Here is a 19,409-nt window from a genome sequence, read left to right as displayed (position 1 = left end):
ATAAATATCGGCTCGTTCTTGGTGGCTAGCAATGCAGCGAATAGGAGCAATCCATTCCACCTCTAAATTACGTTAAAAATGCACTCAAAAACCATCAAAACTACTTCATTTACGTTCTGTAACCTGTATAATATCCAAGCTGTAGCAACTATGTTATTGTTGTTATAGCAAACACTGAGGAACTCTTTCTAGTGTACGGAAAGTGATAAGTTAGCTTCTACGTCAGCACGAATCGCGTTTGAGTTTGTAATGCGTTTTTATCATTGGCACACATCAAGTTTAAAATACCATCTTAAAGGGGAACATTATCACAATTTCAGAAGGGTTAAAACCATTAAAAATCAGTTCCCAGTGGCTTATTTTATTTTTCGAAGTTTTTTTCAACATTTTACCCATCACGCAATATCCCTAAAAAAAGCTTCAAAGTGCCTGATTTTAACCATCGTTATATACACCCGTCCATTTTCCTGTGACGTCACATAGTGATGCCAACACAAACAAACATGGCGCATAGAACAACAAGCTATAGCGACATTAGCTCGGATTCAGACTCGGATTTCAGCGGCTTAAGCGATTCAACAGATTACGCATGTATTGAAACGGATGGTTGTAGTGTGGAGGCAGGTAGCGAAAACGAAATTGAAGAAGAAACTGAAGCTATTGAGCCATATCGGTTTGAACCGTATGCAAGTGAAACCGACAAAAACGACACGACAGCCAGCGACACGGGAGAAAGCGAGGACGAATTCGGCGATCGCCTTCTAACCAACGATTGGTATGTGTTTGTTTGGCATTAAAGGAAACTAACAACTATGAACTAGGTTTACAGCATATGAAATACATTTGGCAACAACATGCACTTTGAGAGTGCAGACAGCCCAATTTTCATCAATTAATATATTCTGTAGACATACCCTCATGTCAGCGGGCCAGGGAAGCTAGGGTCGATATTCTTCTCTTGACGGTGTGAGCCAAGACATCCAGGGGGTTTAGCTCGCTCGTCTGCGGGAACAAACTGCCGCCATTGCTTGCCATGCTACCAAGGTCCTTTGTCCCTGAATTGCTCACACACTCCGGCAGATTCAATGGGGGTCTGGCGGCAGATTTCTTTGACTTTATCGTTGGAAATGCATCTGCTTTGAGTGTCGCAGGATATCCACACATTCTTGTCATCTCTGTCGTAGCATAGCTTTCGTCGGTAAAGTGTACGGAACAAACGTCCAATTTCTTGCCACTTTCGCATCTTTGGGCCACTGGTGCAACTTGAATCCGTCCCTGTTCGTGTTGTTACACCCTCCGACAACACACCGACGAGGCATGATGTCTCCAAGGTACGGAAAACAGTCGAAAAAACGGAAAATAACAGAGCTGATTTGACTCGGTGTTTGAGAAAATGGCGGATTGCTTCCCGATGTGACGTCACGTTGTGACGTCATCGCTCCGAGAGCAAATAATAGAAAGGCGTTTAATTCGCCAAAATTCACCCATTTAGAGTTCGGAAATCGGTTAAAAAAATATATGGTCTTTTTTCTGCAACATCAAGGTATATATTGACGCTTACATAGGTCTGGTGATAATGTTCCCCTTTAAAGCAAAACACATACTTGAGGATGGCGCAAACATAGCACTATGCATTGTGACTATTTGGGTTAAAATTGGTGTAAGCGCAGCAAGGATAGTAGGCTCCAGCCCTCGTGACCTCAAAAAGGACAAATAGTAGAAAATGGAAGATGGATGTACAAATGGGGCACTTGGTAAACTTACATTTACGCTTGATAACTAAAATACTAACATAGCACATCAATAATGGTTATGGCACTAATGCAGCAGTCAAGAATGAGACTATTTTCTTTCATTTGGAGTATGTACTATGTATTCAATAAATCTAAAAGTATGACAGCACAATCGATACATTCCACGACAAAAACCATTGCAACAATTTTTGTGTAATTTGTATAGGTGCTGGTTGCACTTGTATCGACCTATAAAATCATCTTAAGTAACTCAAAAACAGCACAAATGATCATTTGACTGACACAAACAGCAGCATGAAGAGTTTTGCATGAGCAGGTTAAACACAATACAATAATGTAAACAGCGTTGTTCTGTTCCGTAGCCCATTTTCTATACTGGTTATTATGGCTACACAATTAATCAAGTTTTAATTTAAATTGCTATTATGGCGTCTCACGATTATGAAAATAGAATCATTGAAAAAAAGCGATTAATGGCAGCGCAACGCGCATGCAAATTCTGGAGCTTGTGACGGTGAAACAGATAAGGAGCGAATGAGTGGAAAAAAAGCATGCCTACTGAAGTTTGGGATCTTGCCATAGTTGCTACTACGTAGTTAACACAATGCTAGTATGCCTAATCAATAATCACTGAACAACAACTCAACAAAAAAGTAAGGCGTATGATTTCCATGTTAATGACACTGCGGATGGAGTACCATCATTCGCCAATAAAACGGAATCCACTGTTAAATGCTGAATATCAGGGAATTTAACATAAATGTGAGTGAAATGCTGTCGTTGTGAGAAGAACAATTTGTTCTGGAAAACAATTTGTCCGGTGCCGAACTAAACAATCAAGGCAATCACTTGAAACAGCAACTAAACGACAAAGCTAAAAGTTAAAGTACCAATGATTGTCACACACACTAGGTGTGGCGAAATTATTCTCTGCATTTTGACCCATCACCCTTGATCACACCCTGGGAGGTGAGGGGAGCAGTGGGCAGCAGCGGTGGCCGCGCCTGGGAATAATTTTTGGTGATTTAACCCCCATTTCCAACCCTTGATGCTGAGTGCCAAGCAGGGAGGTAATGGGTCCCATTTTTATAGTCTTTAGTATGACTTGGCCGGCGTTTGAACTCACAATCTACCGATCTCAGGGCGGACACTCAAACCACTAGGCCACTGAGTTAACAAGAGCAATCCACACACCCATTGGGTTGGGTGAACCACAGTAGTTGCAACTTGAAAGGCGCTCTAATTTTTTAAACAGCTGAAGTGAGTCACCTCTTTACTCGTCCAGCTGTGAACAACAGCACAGCACACTTCCCTCCTTCAGTAGGGCTGGACGATTATAACAAAAATAATCATCACAAATATTTTGATTGATATTGCAATCATGATTGATTACCAGTGTTGGGTTAGTTACTGAAAACCAGTAACTAGTTACAGTTACTAGTTACTTTATTTCAAAAGTAACTCAGTTACTAACTCAGTTACTTACACCAAAAAGTAATGCGTTACTGTGAAAAGTAACTATTTAGTTACTTATTATTTTCTCCTTTTTTTTAAGGCTCCCATTAATGCCCTTTTAGCCTTCGTTTCAGTACTGTTATTACACTGGAGAATAATACAATGTGTTGATCAACTTGACATGCATTTGCATCACTGAACTCTGCTAAGCAATGTGGTCTACATACAACACACAAAGACAAAGATATGTTTCAAAGGGCCAATTTATTTCAGGCCACAACAAATTGACAAAACTATTTGAAATAGCTGCAACATAACATACATAAGTAACAAACCGCATAATAACAACATAGCTGTAAAGCTGGCTTCACCCAAGGAAGGCACACATGACATACACAAAGCCTAATCAGGCATTTTTTTTCTCTCAAGGAATTGTGAAATAAAATCATGTATTCAGGAGATCAACACTGTAGTGAAGCCCAGAAGACTACACATTTCCCCAGTTTTAGTTTAGAGAAAATGAAAGATTGGCCTGGCCCACTAGCATCCCTCTTTATGTTTGTGAACTTTATAGTCTATACAATTAGAGTGAATTGATAATCAAACACTCTAAAAGTCTAGAATGAAATAGTATATAAGAGAATTGACAGTGTGTACCTTCAATGATGAGCAGAGGCAGAGTTTGGAGTGTTTTCTTTAGCTCGCTTTCCATGTTTATGTACTCACTGTCCAGGTACTTGGAACATGTTTTCTGTGCCATTTGTTGTTTGACGCCGGTATCATGCTAATTAGCTGCCTGAAAACGGGTGACTCCACTGTAGAAATAGCCTGCATGTCTTCTAGCACATACGCTGCAATGGCTCTATCAATGTTGTCCTGGCTAGCATTGCCTCCGTTAAAATCCTTAGGTGGAGGTGAAGTGGCATCGGAGTCTGTGTCTCTCTTTACTAGCTTCGTCAAAGCATGTTGCTTATGTGGCGTGGCGAAGTTGGGAGAGTGGCCGTGCCAGCAATCTGAGGGTTACTGGTTCAATCCCCACCTTCTACCATCCTAGTCACGTCCGTTGTGTCCTTGAGCAAGACACTTCAACCTTGCTCCTGATGGGTCCTGGTTAGTGCCTTGCATGGCAGCTCCCGCCATCAGTGTGTGAATGTGTGTGTGAATGGGTGAATGTGGAAATAGTGTCAAAGCACTTTGAGTTCCTGAAAAAGGTAGAAAAGCTATACAAGTATAACCCATTTACATTTATGTAGCTGTTTCAGCAGATTTGAATTGCTGTTTTGGGCAGTATTCCCGGGTGCGGTCACTGTTGCTACTCACTGCTCCCCTCACCTCCCAGGGGGTGATCAAGGGTGATGGGTCAAATGCAGAGAATAATTTCACCACACCTAGTGTGTGTGTGACAATCATTGTCACTTTAACTTTAAGTAGATGGGATCTTTGATCCAAGACACAACTTACATTTAACTAAAATGTTATTTTCTTTGTGCTCGACAAAAGAAAAGTAGTGACAATGTATCCATGTTAAGAACCTCGACTTCTGGCTTCGCCATGATGTCTTTTTAGTTGTTATGAGAGTAGCGTGTGTGTGTGTGTGTGTGTGTGTGTGTGTGTGTGTGTGTGTGTGTGTGTGTGGCCCTTTAAGAAATGACAGAATGTGAGGTGAGTGACGTCAGTGAGTGAGTGGGCGAGAGAGGTGAGGGAGCGCAACAGTGGATGCGTGCAGGTGCTCTAGCATTGGTGGATGGCTGCGTGTAAGACACCAATAAAGTCACAAAATTGCAACAAACCGCCGGCCTCGTCATTCACCCTCGAGTCCGGAGCTGTAAAGACCCACTGCCGGGTAAAGTGAAGGGTGTTAGCCCCGAAGTACATAGGCCCTGGAGGAACGTCTCCCCTGCGCTCCGCTCCTCGGTCGAGGAAAGCACGCCTTTTCTTTTCCTTGTGAGACAGAAGGACGACACTTCTTCTGTTTCTAGCCGATACTACATTAAAAAATAAAGTAAAATAACGCAGTAACGCATCATGTAGTAACGGTAACTGAGTTACTGGATATAAAAAAATAACGCGTTAGATTACTAGTTACCGCCGAAACTAACGGCGTTACAGTAACGCGTTACTTAGTAACGCGTTAGTCCCAACACTGTTGATTACACAATTATTCATTAACTTGAAAACATTAGTATTTATTGTACAAACAAAACTCAACTTTAAATTTAGTTTTAAAAACCTAAATATACATTAGTAACGAATAAACCACACCAAGTAAAACAATATTAGTTATAACAAAACATTTAAATAACAATATCAATGTAAAAAAACAATAGCGTTTAGATTTTCAGTTTAAATTGTTTTTAATTCTGTTTTTTACCTTTTAAACTTACTTTACCACCATAAGAGTGGGTGCTTTATGTGTCAAATGAAATTGATTAAAAATATTGTTAATTAAATGCAAACATCCTCACATTTATTGGTGTAATACATCTTTGGACAATTTTGACCAGTATTTTAGGTCAAAGCATAATCATTTTTTAAATGTATCAATAAGTGCAAATATGCTTGTGTAGGGTACTTTTTGAAACCTTCATTTTGTTAGCGCTGTCAGACCAGATGTGGCGCACTGCGCTATTATTGTGAAAGGGGAAGTGCGCTGTTCTGTTGTATTGCTGCTTGACATGTAAAGAGGCGACTCCCTTGAGGCTGTTAAAAAAACCAAGACAAAGCGCCTCTCAAGTTGCGAATGCTTTTGTGCACTATTGTTACATCGATGATGTCGTTCACAACAACACTAGCAGATGAGATGTATTGTGGATGTATGGAATGTTCTTGTTAGCTTTAGCTTTGTAGTTTAGTCGCTATTTTAAGTAACCATCTCAACATTGTCAAGTTCCGGACGGAGCGGTTTATTGTGTTCAGTTCAGTTTCAGTTTATTTTGAACTTGCATACAATACAATGTTATGCATCACACAGTTCCAGTCGTTTCATTACAGCATGTTGGGGATAAATGAGTGCTACCGGATACATTATTTACCAATGACAACATTGCAGTCACATTTATGTCAATTTACCTTCAATTATTCTGGGTTTATCAGCGGATTCCGTTTTATTGGCCAATTATGTGACTCCATCCGCGGTTAAGTGAAAGCGGAAATAATTTGCTGTATTTTTTTGTTGAGTTTAGTGATTATTGATTAGGCATACTAGTGCTGTGTCAAATAAAAAGTAGCAACCATGGTGACATTCCAGACTTCTAGTAGACATTCTCTTTTTTTACTCATTCGCTCCTCGTCTGTTTAACCGTCACAAGCTTTGGAATTTGCATGCACGTTGTGCGGCTCATTAATCGCTTCCCCCCCCGGTTATTATATTTTCATAATTGTGAGAAGCCATAATCAAAATCAAAATTTTATTATTTGTCCAGCCTTATTTTTAGGTAATCATGACCAAATCTTGACCCCTCTTATCTTGACTTGTGTGTTTACCAAAATTGTGCCAGTATGAAACAGGCTGAATAAATTCACACTTTTATTTTCTCTTGACTTGGAGCCCTTGTCAGTGCGACTATTTTGATGTGCATGTTAAGAATAAAACATTTTATTGTTAATTTACCTACAAATCTACATGGTGTCATTATAGTTCTCCAAGTCGGAAGCTCAGTTGGACTACATTGAGAACCGCCTCAAGCTGGAGCTCATCAACCACACAGCAGAGAATGGATGTTTCTCAGAGGTAATCACTAAGCTACAGTTTACATTTAGAATAATACCATAGGAAAGATGGGGGATTTGAAGTATTACTCAAAGTGAGTTTCATTTGCATGTTCATTAGTATCCAATCGATATTACTTCAGTGGACAGTAGGCCAAGGTGATGGTATAATCAGTGGACAGTAGGCCAAGGTGATGGTATAATCATTTCTTTGACTCAGTTTATCAAATGTAGTATTACTGTCATTTAGTGCAGTGGTCCCCAACCTTTTTTGCACCGCGGACCGATTTAATGTAGACATTAGTTTCAGCGACCGGCTTTCCACCTTCCATCCATCCATTTTCTACCGCTTATTCCCTTCGGGGCCTGTGCCAGATGAGTACAGCAAAAATAAGTGCATGGGAAATACAGGTAAAAGCCAGTAAATTAGAATATTTTGAAAAACTTGATTTATTTCAGTAATTGCATTCAAAAGGTGTAACTTGTACATTATATTTATTCATTGCACACAGACTGATGCATTCAAATGTTTATTTCATTTAATTTTGATGATTTGAAGTGGCAACAAATGAAAATCCAAAATTCCGACACCAGCTGGACTGCTGCTGAGTGGTCCAAAGTCATGTTTTCTGACGAAAGCAAATTTTGCATTTCCTTTGGAAATCGAGGTCCCAGAGTCTGGAGGAAGACAGGAGAGGCACAGGATCCACGTTGCCTGAAGTCTAGTGTAAAGTTTCCACCATCAGTGATGGTTTGGGGTGCCATGTCATCTGCTGGTGTCGGTCCACTCTGTTTCCTGAGATCCAGGGTCAACGCAGCCGTCTACCAGCAAGTTTTAGAGCACTTCATGCTTCCTGCTGCTGACCTGCTCTATGGAGATGGAGATTTCAAGTTCCAACAGGACTTGGCGCCTGCACACAGCGCAAAATCTACCCGTGCCTGGTTTACGGACCATGGTATTTCTGTTCTAAATTGGCCCGCCAACTCCCCTGACCTTAGCCCCATAGAAAATCTGTGGGGTATTGTGAAAAGGAAGATGCAGAATGCCAGACCCAAAAACGCAGAAGAGTTGAAGGCCATTATCAGAGCAACCTGGGCTCTCATAACACCTGAGCAGTGCCAGAAACTCATCGACTCCATGCCACGCCGCATTAACGCAGTAATTGAGGCAAAAGGAGCTCCAACCAAGTATTGAGTATTGTACATGCTCATATTTTTCATTTTCATACTTTTCAGTTGGCCAACATTTCTAAAAATCCCTTTTTTGTATTAGCCTTACACAATATTCTAATTTTGTGACACACGGAATTTTGGATTTTCATTTGTTGCCACTTCAAATCATCAAAATTAAATGAAATAAACATTTGAATGCATCAGTCTGTGTGCAATGAATAAATATAATGTACAAGTTACACCTTTTGAATGCAATTACTGAAATAAATCAAGTTTTTCAAAATATTCTAATTTACTGGCTTTTACCTGTACAACTCACTATAACACTGAATTAGTGGGAGCCCTTGGCTTGTTTCTTTGCAGAGATCCCCAGCAGGTGACCATCAACCTGCTGGAGACTGCATATGGAAATCAGCCTTTGGCTACAATCTGTCACATTTATATTTTATATGTTCATTAATGTGCATTGTATCATCTCACAAAGTTATAACAAACTATAACAAATGGCAACTTCCTATGAGGAGTTTTACTGTACATCTATAAACAAGCTTTATTGGTGTGTCTCGTGGAACATGCGAAAGTTAAGTCAGAGAAAATGAAGTCGTTTATAAATTATTTAATGTTTCTCTGCGGCCCGGTAGCAAATGCATCATGGACCGGTGCAGGTCCCCGGACCGATGGTTGGGGACCACTGATTTACTGTACATATGTACAACTTGTATTTTAAGATGCATTTGACATTTATCAGAAAACTGTAGAATATTGCATTATATTGCAATATCAAAGAATTGCAACACTGTAGTATCATGTAGTATCAAGTATCATGAAGTCCTTGCCAATACTCAGCCCTAAAATCAGCGTGCTTATAAAATGTCCGATATAAATTCCGTTACAAGCTGTCCTGCAGCATGTTTATTTGTGCAAAGCTGGACAGCCAGTTAACATCTAAATGTACTTCAATAAGCACACATGGTGGGTCTTTTGTTTTCTTTTAGTCAAGTCATTTACAAAAAGTAAACTTGGTAGGCTCCGGCTTTAGGCTGCCAGGAGCTTGTAGCTACCGTACTCAATAGCTCTGCCCAGAATAGCACACAAACAATTTCCACTGCAGTTCAATCTAAAGACAGCATAAGTCCATTCAATTAATAAATAGGTTAGTGTTTTTCATACCATCATTGTTCTTTGACTAATTTCACTTGATCTTTTCTGACATTCCACTCTACAAAATAATAAGTGTATTTTGTGCTGTTATTGTAACTGAGCAATATATCGGTATCAGCCAACACTCAAAGCTCCAATATCTGTATCGAAAAGTGAAAAAGTTGTTTCGGGATACCCCTAGTTTTAAGGCTGTCGCTTCGCAACTCAAAGTTTAAAATCCTTTCACAGATCTACAGTGGGATTGAGGTCAGATGACTTAAATGGGCCCTCAAAGTGGTGAAGTCTTCCTGTAACCCTAGCAGACAAAAATCCCCAATGCAGAATGCTTCCACCTCCATGTTTGCTGTTGTTGGCCCATATGAGTAGATGGCTCTTGTGGGCACTGCAGGATTAATCAACTGAAGGAAGAATAAAAGAATGTGATTTTTGTGGTAGAAGTTTGCAGTAAAATACAAATCAACTGAGGGTGTAATACTACTTACAGCTGTTTCTGTTATTGTCACCTCATTTTACTACCTGATTGGACAGAGCTGGTCATAAAGTTGTAGCAAGTCAGTGGATATGTAAGAAGAAAGTATGCACTACATTAAATGTGGTGTTTTCATTTTGTCGCCTATGCAACTACTCTGTCAACTGCACTGTGCCTGCAGGAGAACCCCGTCATGATGCTGGACAGACTGAGAGCCGTTAAAGCCAAGCACAAAGTTTTGTTCTCCCAGATGTCAGAGATTGCAGCTGCACAAAATGAGTGCATGTTCTCCATCAGAAACAAAGTCAACGGTGTCATGGCGCTGATGCAACACTTTCAACAGACCGGCGTGGAGGTATTCACTCGACATGTTGATTTCACAAAGATCATGGCACAAAGAATGAAATTCAATTCAATAAGTGCATACTTTTTGTTCATGCAACAAAAGTTCTAAGAAGCAGAATTGTAGATTTATCAAAGTTGGGAAAGTCTTTTGAAGACATTTCTAGACAACTACAGAGTAGATGACTGACAAGAGGGTAAACTGGGTTTTTTCTATCCTGTTATAGATCAGCCCCTCAAGGAATTTGCCATGTTGTGATCGCACCATTTCTTGCAAATTCAACCAATTCCCGTGAATTATGCGCATCCTCACAATTTTGTCTAATGCCTACAACGTTCCTGCATATTTTGGCCAAACGGCGTCATTTTTGCTAATATAGTTTGTCTCTGAACAGTGCTCAAATGCGCACGTCAACTCTATAATCAAAACTTATTTTGTTTATTAGTTTTTTTTTCTTATGTAGATGAACTGGAACGAAATAGTGCAACAATAAATCAACTATTTATTACGCAAACAGTCCTCCAGCATAGCTTAAACCTACTTCCTGTTTCTCTCTATGGTGCTAAGCCTTGTGAGTAATGTAGTATATAAACATTTACTTCCAAGTTTACATGCATAATATATTAACATGTAGGGTAATGGAATTAGGCAGCACAGTGGAACAGGGATTAGTGCATGTGCCTCACAATACGAAGGCCCTGAGTTCAATCCCGGGCTCGGGATCTTTCTGTGTGGAGTTTGCATGTTCTCCCCGTGACTGCGTGGGTTCCCTTCGGGTACTCCGGCTTGCTCCCACCTCCAAAGACATGCACCTGGGGATAAGTTGATTGGCAACACTAAATTGGCCCTAGTGTGTGAATGTGAGTGTGAATGTTGTCTATCTGTGTTGGCCCTGCGATGAGGTGGCGACTTGTCCAGGGTGTACCCCACCTACCGCCTGAATGCAGCTGAGATAGGCTCCAACACCCCCCGCAATCCCGAAAGGGACAGACGGTAAAAAATGGATGGCTGGATGGGTAAAGAAATTAAAATCAGATTTTAATTTGCAATGAAATAGCAAAGAGGCAAAATGTGCATGTTCCAAAGGTTGACCTTTTGATGAATAGGAAGGGGTTCCGTTCACAGTTGAACCCTTATGGTACCCATTCCCGTTAACTGGGAATCGATACTTGAACTCCATGGTACCAATTTTTAAATGTTAATTGTCTGTTGATAAAAAAACTGTGCTGTCCACCTCTGTTTTGTTATTGTTGTACATTTGAGTCTAGCCCTGGGCTTATTGATAAATTTGATTAAAAAACAATTTTTTTTTAAATAAATGTTTTTCTCTACTTACTCCAGCATAGTATTTGCCCCGATGAGCTTCCGGAGCCCTCGCCCGTCCCCTTGCTTACTTAGCGGAGATCCACAAGCCCAGCAAAACATAGATAATGCTAATGCTAACTAGAGCAAAACGTTTGTTTCAATGAAAAGAAAAATGTTGTCAGTGCTTTAGATGTACGGCAACAGGCGCACAACAAATGACTGCACGCTGAAAAGTTTGTTTAAAAAAGCTGAACAAAGAACTTATTCCAGCATCTGAAACAGTATCGAGCTGAGTGGGGAAAATCTAATGCAACTCTGTGCGAGGCAAACAAGATCGCAACAACAACAAAGTCCTGCTTAAAAGCAGCTTACCGGTGGAATAATTTACATATGTTATGTATGATGATGCTATGAATGATGAAAAAAGAGAACATTGCACAGAGCGAATACGAAAGCAGTCGCTCTGAACATACGAACCTAAGAGCTCATACGCGTGTGTGCTGCTGCAAAACTCTCGTGGGGTTATAAGGCTTTTAATCATCAATATAGTGATATATGACATGTGCAATTAACTGTACATTGTCTTTAAAATCAGTACACGCTAACAAAGAGCCCAGGATACTTCATGGAAAAGCATGCTTTTATCCACTAACTATAAAACTATATAGTCATCTCAGTGTTTTACTTATTTATTTATTTGCATACAACGTACAATACTACATTGTTATTTACATAATTATTTTATTAAAGACACACATTTTAAGTTGGCACTTTATTAATCTGATTGTTATTACTATTTATTGATGTTTGGTATCTTTATTGATGTATTGGAGTTTATTTATTTGTGTGCAATGCTACATTTTTGTTTACAGAAGTATTTTATTCAAGACTCAAGTTTAAAGTTTTCACTTTGTTAATCTCAATGTTGGAGATGTTTTATCTGCATGCAATGTACAATGCTACATTTAGATATAGAGAAGTGATTTATTCAAATATTGCCTTCCAAAGGAAACTCTTGATTTAGTTCTTTAAATTATTATTGTAAGTACAATTTATATCTTATCTAAAAATAAAAACATTATACAAATTTGAATTTTGCTAAGAGTAAGATGCAGTGTATGCTGTTTCATATCAAACAACTCGTTTTTGATCAAATACAAGTAAAACTGGTTTTGAATGACCTCTGTCATTTGTCTTCCTTGGTTTCTATAAAAAGTAGTAAAACAATCGTAATTTTTTTTTTTTTGGTAAAATAAATAAATCAAACGGATAATTTATTTTTAGGGCTATATTGCCCAGGAGTATTTGAGACTCATTTGCAATGCAGTTGCACTTCCAAGACATTAGATGGCAGTACTGTATAGGCTATTGATGGTATGTTGTTTAACAAAGCAATTGCTCTTTCCTTGAAGCGGAATATTATGTTGCACTCTACAAAGTTTTTATACTGTAAGCATTGTGTTTATTACACACCAGCTGTTTTATTGTAACATTTATCTCAGTTGTAGTTTTCATTACCAAATTAAGAGGTGTTGAAACTGCCATGTAAAATTGCTAATAGTAGCCTTTCTATGACAAATCCATTGTAGATTAGCATATACGATAGTGCATTTTAGTCTGCAACTGGCCTGACCTAATAACACTTGAAACAAAGGTATTGAAATATGTCGCCGTAAATAAACATAAATAAAGGTCCGCTTACAACGGAGCCAATGAGAGGTCCTTTTATTCCGCCAATAAAACCCAATAAATAACTATCCAAAAACCGCCGACGATACCCCATTTACATTTTGTGACTGAATATTAACCAAATATTAGTGATATTGTTATTGGAAGAGCAAATGCACACAAACTATTTACTGTATAGCGGCGCCGTGATCCCAAACTTGTAGGGTTGTGAATCTTTGGGCACCACATGATTCGATTTGATTCTTTGTGGTAACAATTCGATTCAGAATCGATTATTGATTCAAAACGATTCTTGATTTAAAATCAATACTTTTTTAATAACATTAGGGGCCAGTTGTATGATTAGCTACATTCCTCCATCAAATAGATTAAGAGCTCTTATACATTTCTATATTACATAAAAGAAAACTGGTTTTGTTTAATAAAATTCTACCGAAACATTTAATAAAGTCAAATACAAATAAGTCAACAAGAGAAGTATCTTACACTTCTCGTTTCCAAAAGTAAATTTGTACAGCAGATATGGGCATCTACATCAACAATGTGATTTTCCTGAGTGACTGGACAGGACAGATTAAAAAATAATCAATTAAGAATCGTTACAAGTACAAATTGTGATTCATTCAAAAATTGATTTCTTTTGACACCCCCTTGTGTGCCTATGTTGACATATCGACTGGTCAGCTGCTTTCTCGCCTCTCTGCTCATGGAAGTTTTATTGTAGAACATAAATCATGCCTGTCATCTGGATTGTAAAAGGGTGAGGATGTAATTCGACAACTTGGTACACTTTGCCAGCCAATTTAAGCCCGGAAAAGGCGAAAAATGACACAGACGCTTGGTTCCACCCCCCTTTGCTTTGCGAGGTTTATGAGTCATTCTTCATCTAAACGGGAATATTACAAGATTATATCAGTCGACATCCTAATGACAGCAGATATTGTACAGTAAGTGATGTTTTATTATGTTTGTTGGCTCTCATTAAGTCTGCAGTAATTAATAATCAGTGATGTGGTTGGGGAAAAAAGCGAACGTCGTGATGCGTTTTTTTAAATTAATGCGCCCCAAATGCTTAAAATTATAAAAATACATAAAAATTAAATGATGTAATGAATCTGCACGTTACTACATTACGTAAACACTTACAGCATGTATAAAACAATAATGGAAGTGTTTGGATGTTCTTTTAAGGGCTTTATAGGCAGAATAGAGCGGCTCCCATAGGCCCCATTGTAAGCAGACTTTTGACCGCATTTATTTAGTATTTAGAACGCATAGAAACAAGAAAAACACAATTGTTCTTGTCTTACTTAAGGATTGTGAATGATAGACAAAAAACTGCAGTTCCCCTTTAAGTTGCAATTACAGTTCCAAGTCCAAGATGTTATATGGCAGTAGTGTAATGGTAGAGGTGGGAAAAATGATCAATTATCCGATGCATCACGATTAGGAAGTGGGCAATTCATGAAACGATGGACAGATGTCCAAACATTGATTATTTACTTATGTTAAATTAACTAATACAGACTGTTCTAAAATGCGGCATTAATGCTCATGTTCTCTAAAAGTTGGTTGTAGGTTTGGCTCCGACCAACCAAAGGAGAACCTTTAGCTAACATTATTCTAACATTGTGTTAGCTGGGTTAGCACGGTCACACACTGAGGAGGGAGAAGAAGACAAGCTATAGCTTGCTGCGGCGCTAAGCTTGCTTAAATGTAAAGTAGTGAAACAAGAAATAACAAATGCGTTGTACACTTCAACAGAAGGCTAATAGGAACCATATTACAGCAAAGAGTAACCAACTAAGAAGAGGAAATTTAGCAAGTCGATTAATCAGTCAGGAGAGACAATAATATCCACACAGTGCAGCAACATGTCCGTCAGCCATAGATATGATGATGCAGAGAGATGACACAAAGTTTATGGCAACATTGTATGGTTTTATAAGGCACAAAAATTTAATCAAGGATGCCTGCTTGCCAAGTAGAGTGCTTTTATTTATTTGTACTTAGCAGACTACTACGGTTTTGACATATCTAATCTTCTATTTTTACAGTGGGTATGAAAGTATTCAGACACCTTCAAAATGTTCACTCTTTGTTTCATTGCAGCCATTTGCTTGAATCTAAAAAGTTCATTTTATTTCTCCTTAATGTACACTCAGCACCCCATCTTGACAGAAAAAAAAACGAAAATTTAGAAATGTTTGCAAGTTAATTAAAAATTTAAAAAAATCACATGTACAAAAATAATTATTCAGACCCTTTGCTCAAGCCTCAAGTCTTTTGAATATGATGCCACTAGCTTGGCACACCTATCTTTGGACAGTTTTGCCCATTCTTCTTTGGAGCACCTCTCAAGCTTCATCAGATTGGATGAGAAGTGTTGATTTTCATCCAGGATGTCTCTGTATATTGCTGCATTCATCTTAGTCTAGTCAGGGAGGTGACCAAAAACCAGATAGTCACTCTGTCAGAGCTACAGCATTCCTCTGTGGAGAGAGGAGAACCTTCAAATAGGACAACCATCTCTGCATCAAACCACTAATCCGGCCTGTAGGGTAGAGTGGCAAGACAAAAGCCATTTCTTAGTAAAAAGTTTGCCAAAATGCACCTGAAAGACTTTCATACCATGAGAAACAAAATTATCTGGTCTGATTAGACAAAGCTTGAACTCTTTGGCATGAAAGCCAGGCATCATGTATGGAGGAAACCAGGCACCGCTCATCACCGGGCCAATACCATTTTTACAGTGAAGCATGGTGGTGGCAACATCATGCTGTGGGGATGGTTTTCAGTGGCAGGAACTGGGGGACTAATCACGATAGAGGGAAACATAAATTCAGCAATGTACAGAGACATCTTGGATAAAACCTTCCTATTCAATCTGATGGAGCTTGAGAAGTGTTGCAAATAGGAATGGGCGTAACTGCCCAAAGATAGGTGTGCCAATTAAGTGGCATCGTATTCAAAAAGACTTTAATTGATGCCAAAAGTGCATCAACAAAGTATTGAGCAAAGTGTCTGAATACTTAATAATATTTTTGAGGTTTTTTTAATTTTTAATTAATTTGCAAAAAATTCTACATTTCTGATGGGGTGCTAGGTTATTCATAATTCAAAAACCTTTTTTGATTGTAGAAAATTGCTGCAATGAAACAAAGAATGAAAAATGTAAAGGTGTTAGTAACATTATCACTGGAACAAGAAGAATGACTAAACATGCTTCATGGGCAGATTGTTATGAAACTTTCAGGGAAAGTCCAAAATGGGATAAGGAACAAGTGGATGCATTTTGGGGCTGATCCAGATCACAGTCTGGATTCAGGGATTTTTTTACTGCGGTCTACTAGTGCTTTTCTCGTGGAAGTTTTATTATATTGCGTTCAATCAATAAATATTCCTCGTGTTTTGTCTATCCACTTAGATTTCAATAGAGTTTATTATCATTTCTGCTATATTTTTTTGTGCCACCCTATGACAGGTTCCCTGCCTGATTGAGTCAGTGCTGAAGTTGGAAGAACTCTCCAATAATCGTGTTGGAGAGACCCTTGCTAAGGTAAGATGTCACTGGTTCAGTACCAATAACTTACAAGTACATGCCAGGTTTACATGGAACTTACCCCTTATTTCCACAGGACTGATCACGCCTGTGGTGCGTAATCGCCACAGCAGCAGACTGTTTCCGTTTTTATTCACGTCAACGTGTCCTTTTCCACAGCCTGTGGTACGTTGCCGTACCATTCCCTAAATATACGCAGAGCTTCTATTTTTGCCGGTCGCAGCTAAACGGCGGATCAATTCAGCTAAAATCTGCCTGTTTTGGACAGGAAGTCATGCACAAACACAAAATATTATTATCCGGTTTACTTTCAAAATAAAAGAGTCCGTCTTCAAGGCGGACCGTATTTTACACTTTCAAACCTCCTGATGGGCGGGGACTGACATGAAGTGAACTTGTCGAAGGTTTTCAGACATCATTTGACATTATTGACCCAATTGCTGATACTGGAGATCTATAATTAAATAATCATATATAGGCAAAAGTCATATATGTACAAAAGCAGAGACCCAATCCTGCAGCCACCAAACCGGATCGCCTCAACGCCCTGACTGCGCCTACATATTCTGTCCATAAAAGTTGTAAACAGAATCGGTGACAAAGGGCAGCCCTGGCAGAGTCCAACCCTCACTGGAAACGGGTTTGACTTACTACCGGCAATGCGGCCCAAGCTCTGACACTGGTCATACATAGAGCTGACCGCCACAATCAGGCTAGGCTGTCCGATACCCCATACTCTCTGAGCACTCCCCACAGGACTTCCCGAGGGACACAGTCGAATGCCTTCTCCAAGTCCACAAAGCACATGTAGACTGGTTGGGCAAACTCCCATGCACCCTCAAGGACCCTGCCGAGAGTATAGAGCTGGTGCACAGTTCCACAACCAGGACAAAAACCGCACTGTTCCTCCTGAATCCGAGGTTCGACTATCCGGAGTAGCCTCCTCTCCAATACACCTGAATAAACCTTACCGGGAAGGCTGAGGAGTGTGATCCCACGATAGTTGGAACACACCCTCCGGTTCCCCTTCTTAAAGAGAGGAACCACCACCCCGGTCTGCCAATCCAGAGGTACCGACCCCGATGTCCACGCGATGTTGCAGAGTCTTGTCAACCAAGACAGCCCCACAGCATCCAGAGCCATAAGGAACTCCGGGCGGTTCTCATCCACCCCCGGGGCCTTGCCACCGAGGAGCTTTTTAACTACCTCGGCAACCTCAGCCCCAGAAATAGGAGAGGCCACCACAGATTCCCCAGGCACTGCTTCCTCAAAGGAAGACATGTAGGTGGGATAGAAAAGGTCTTCGAAGTATTCCTTCCACCAATCCACTACATCCCCAGTCGACGTCAGCAGCACGCCGTCCCCACTATACACGGTGTTGCCAGTGCACTGCTTCCCCCTCCTGGGGCGGCGATTGGTGGTCCGGCTTCGAAGCTGTCCGGAAGTCGTTCTTCATGGCTTTTCCGACCTCTTCCCATGTCCTAGTTTTGCCTCTGCATCCGCCAAAGTCGCACATCGTTTGTCCTGTCTGTACCTGTCGGAGGTGACCCGGGGGACCCGGCCTGATTGATTTGGTTATTTACTACATATTTCACCGGAAGGCCGAGTTTTCCAAAGCAGGAGACTTTAATTCAGGAACAGGATTTTCATACATTTTCAACCACTATCAGTAGTCATGACTGCCGCTAGCCTGAATTGATTAATCTGAAATGCTGGTAATGTTACAATGATTATTATGCTTGAGTGTTATAATAATAATAATAAGACATACGTTGTTGTTGCTTTTGTCTGCCCTACACAGTGACTTTCTTCACTTGTTGAAGATGAAGCGCAACACCAAGCCAACAGACCAACAGCACCTGTGCAAACAGAAAAGACTGCACCTTCACACATAATGTAAACGTTGACAGGACTAAGCAGGGGCCACAGTTAATAAGGCAAAGGGATCCATTCTTTCTCCAATGTGGGCCGCAAACTAACACAATAAACCTGGAGAATGCGAGAGCCATGTTATATATTTATATTTGTCACTTTGGTTTATTGAAAATACTATGAAATATGTATCTCTATACTAATAAGATACACTGTTTAGTATATTTAGAGGAACCCTATCATGCTCATTGAGGCGTTTTTAAAATGATGTTGGATCTCAGTGGGTCCCTGTTGTAAATTTATTTTTAATAAAATTGTCCATAAATCTCAAGTTGTGTACAGGGTAAACCTACATTCTTCTCATCTTGGCCGAAATAATCTCAATTCCGCAGCATCCTCCCTGATTATGCCTACTCTGTTGTGATTGGTAAGGGTTGGCGTGTCGGCTCTAGTCCCCTCTCAGCCCATTACAAGAATTAAAGTTAAAAAGTTAAAGTACCAATGATTGTCACACACACACTAGGTGTGGCAAAATTATTCTCTGCATTTGCCCCATCACCCTTGATCACCCCCTGGGAGGTGAGGGGAGCAGTAAGCAGCAGCTGTGGCCGTGCCCGGTAATAATTTTTGGTGATTTAACCCCCAATTTCAACCCTTGATGCTGAGTGCCATGCAGGGAGGCAATGGGTCCCATTTTTATAGTCTTTGGAATTAGATGAATATTGTGGAATCCGTTGTGAAGCTGTGCTTTGTTCACGTAACAGCTATCTGAAGAGGCGAGAGCAGAAGAGCAGCGTCCGTCAGGTTGGTCTTCAGCGCCACAGAAAACAAATCTTTTATTACTGCCTTACTTTGTTTTAGATGCACAATTCTTACATCTGACAAAACAATTCCTGACACCACCATTTTCAATCATTT

General features: G+C 39.9%; 1 protein-coding gene across 3 annotated transcripts in view; it reads left to right on the top strand.

Annotated features, from left to right (window-relative positions):
- ska2 (spindle and kinetochore associated complex subunit 2) overlaps positions 1-18,822 on the top strand; it is a 36,192-nt gene extending 17,370 nt beyond the window's left edge. Inside the window, exons 2-6 of one of the 3 annotated variants that reach the window (XM_061963194.2) lie at positions 6,847-6,916; positions 9,900-10,075; positions 16,542-16,616; positions 16,696-16,784; positions 18,421-18,822. In XM_061963194.2, the coding sequence (XP_061819178.1) occupies positions 6,847-6,916; positions 9,900-10,075; positions 16,542-16,616; positions 16,696-16,701 (327 nt within the window). In that variant the 3' untranslated portion in view covers positions 16,702-16,784; positions 18,421-18,822. Of the gene's footprint in view, positions 1-6,846; positions 6,940-9,899; positions 10,076-16,541; positions 16,617-16,695; positions 16,785-18,420 lie in introns of all 3 variants that reach the window. The other 2 variants (XM_061963192.2, XM_061963193.2) reach the window with 2 other exon arrangements.
- Positions 18,823-19,409: the final 587 nt, after the last annotated feature.

This window comes from Nerophis lumbriciformis, linkage group LG09 (assembly GCF_033978685.3).
Source record: "Nerophis lumbriciformis linkage group LG09, RoL_Nlum_v2.1, whole genome shotgun sequence".
Classification (NCBI taxonomy): Eukaryota; Metazoa; Chordata; class Actinopteri; order Syngnathiformes; family Syngnathidae; genus Nerophis; species Nerophis lumbriciformis.
The sequence above is the reverse complement of the archived record's forward strand: the minus strand, read 5'-3'. Positions and strand labels throughout refer to the sequence as shown.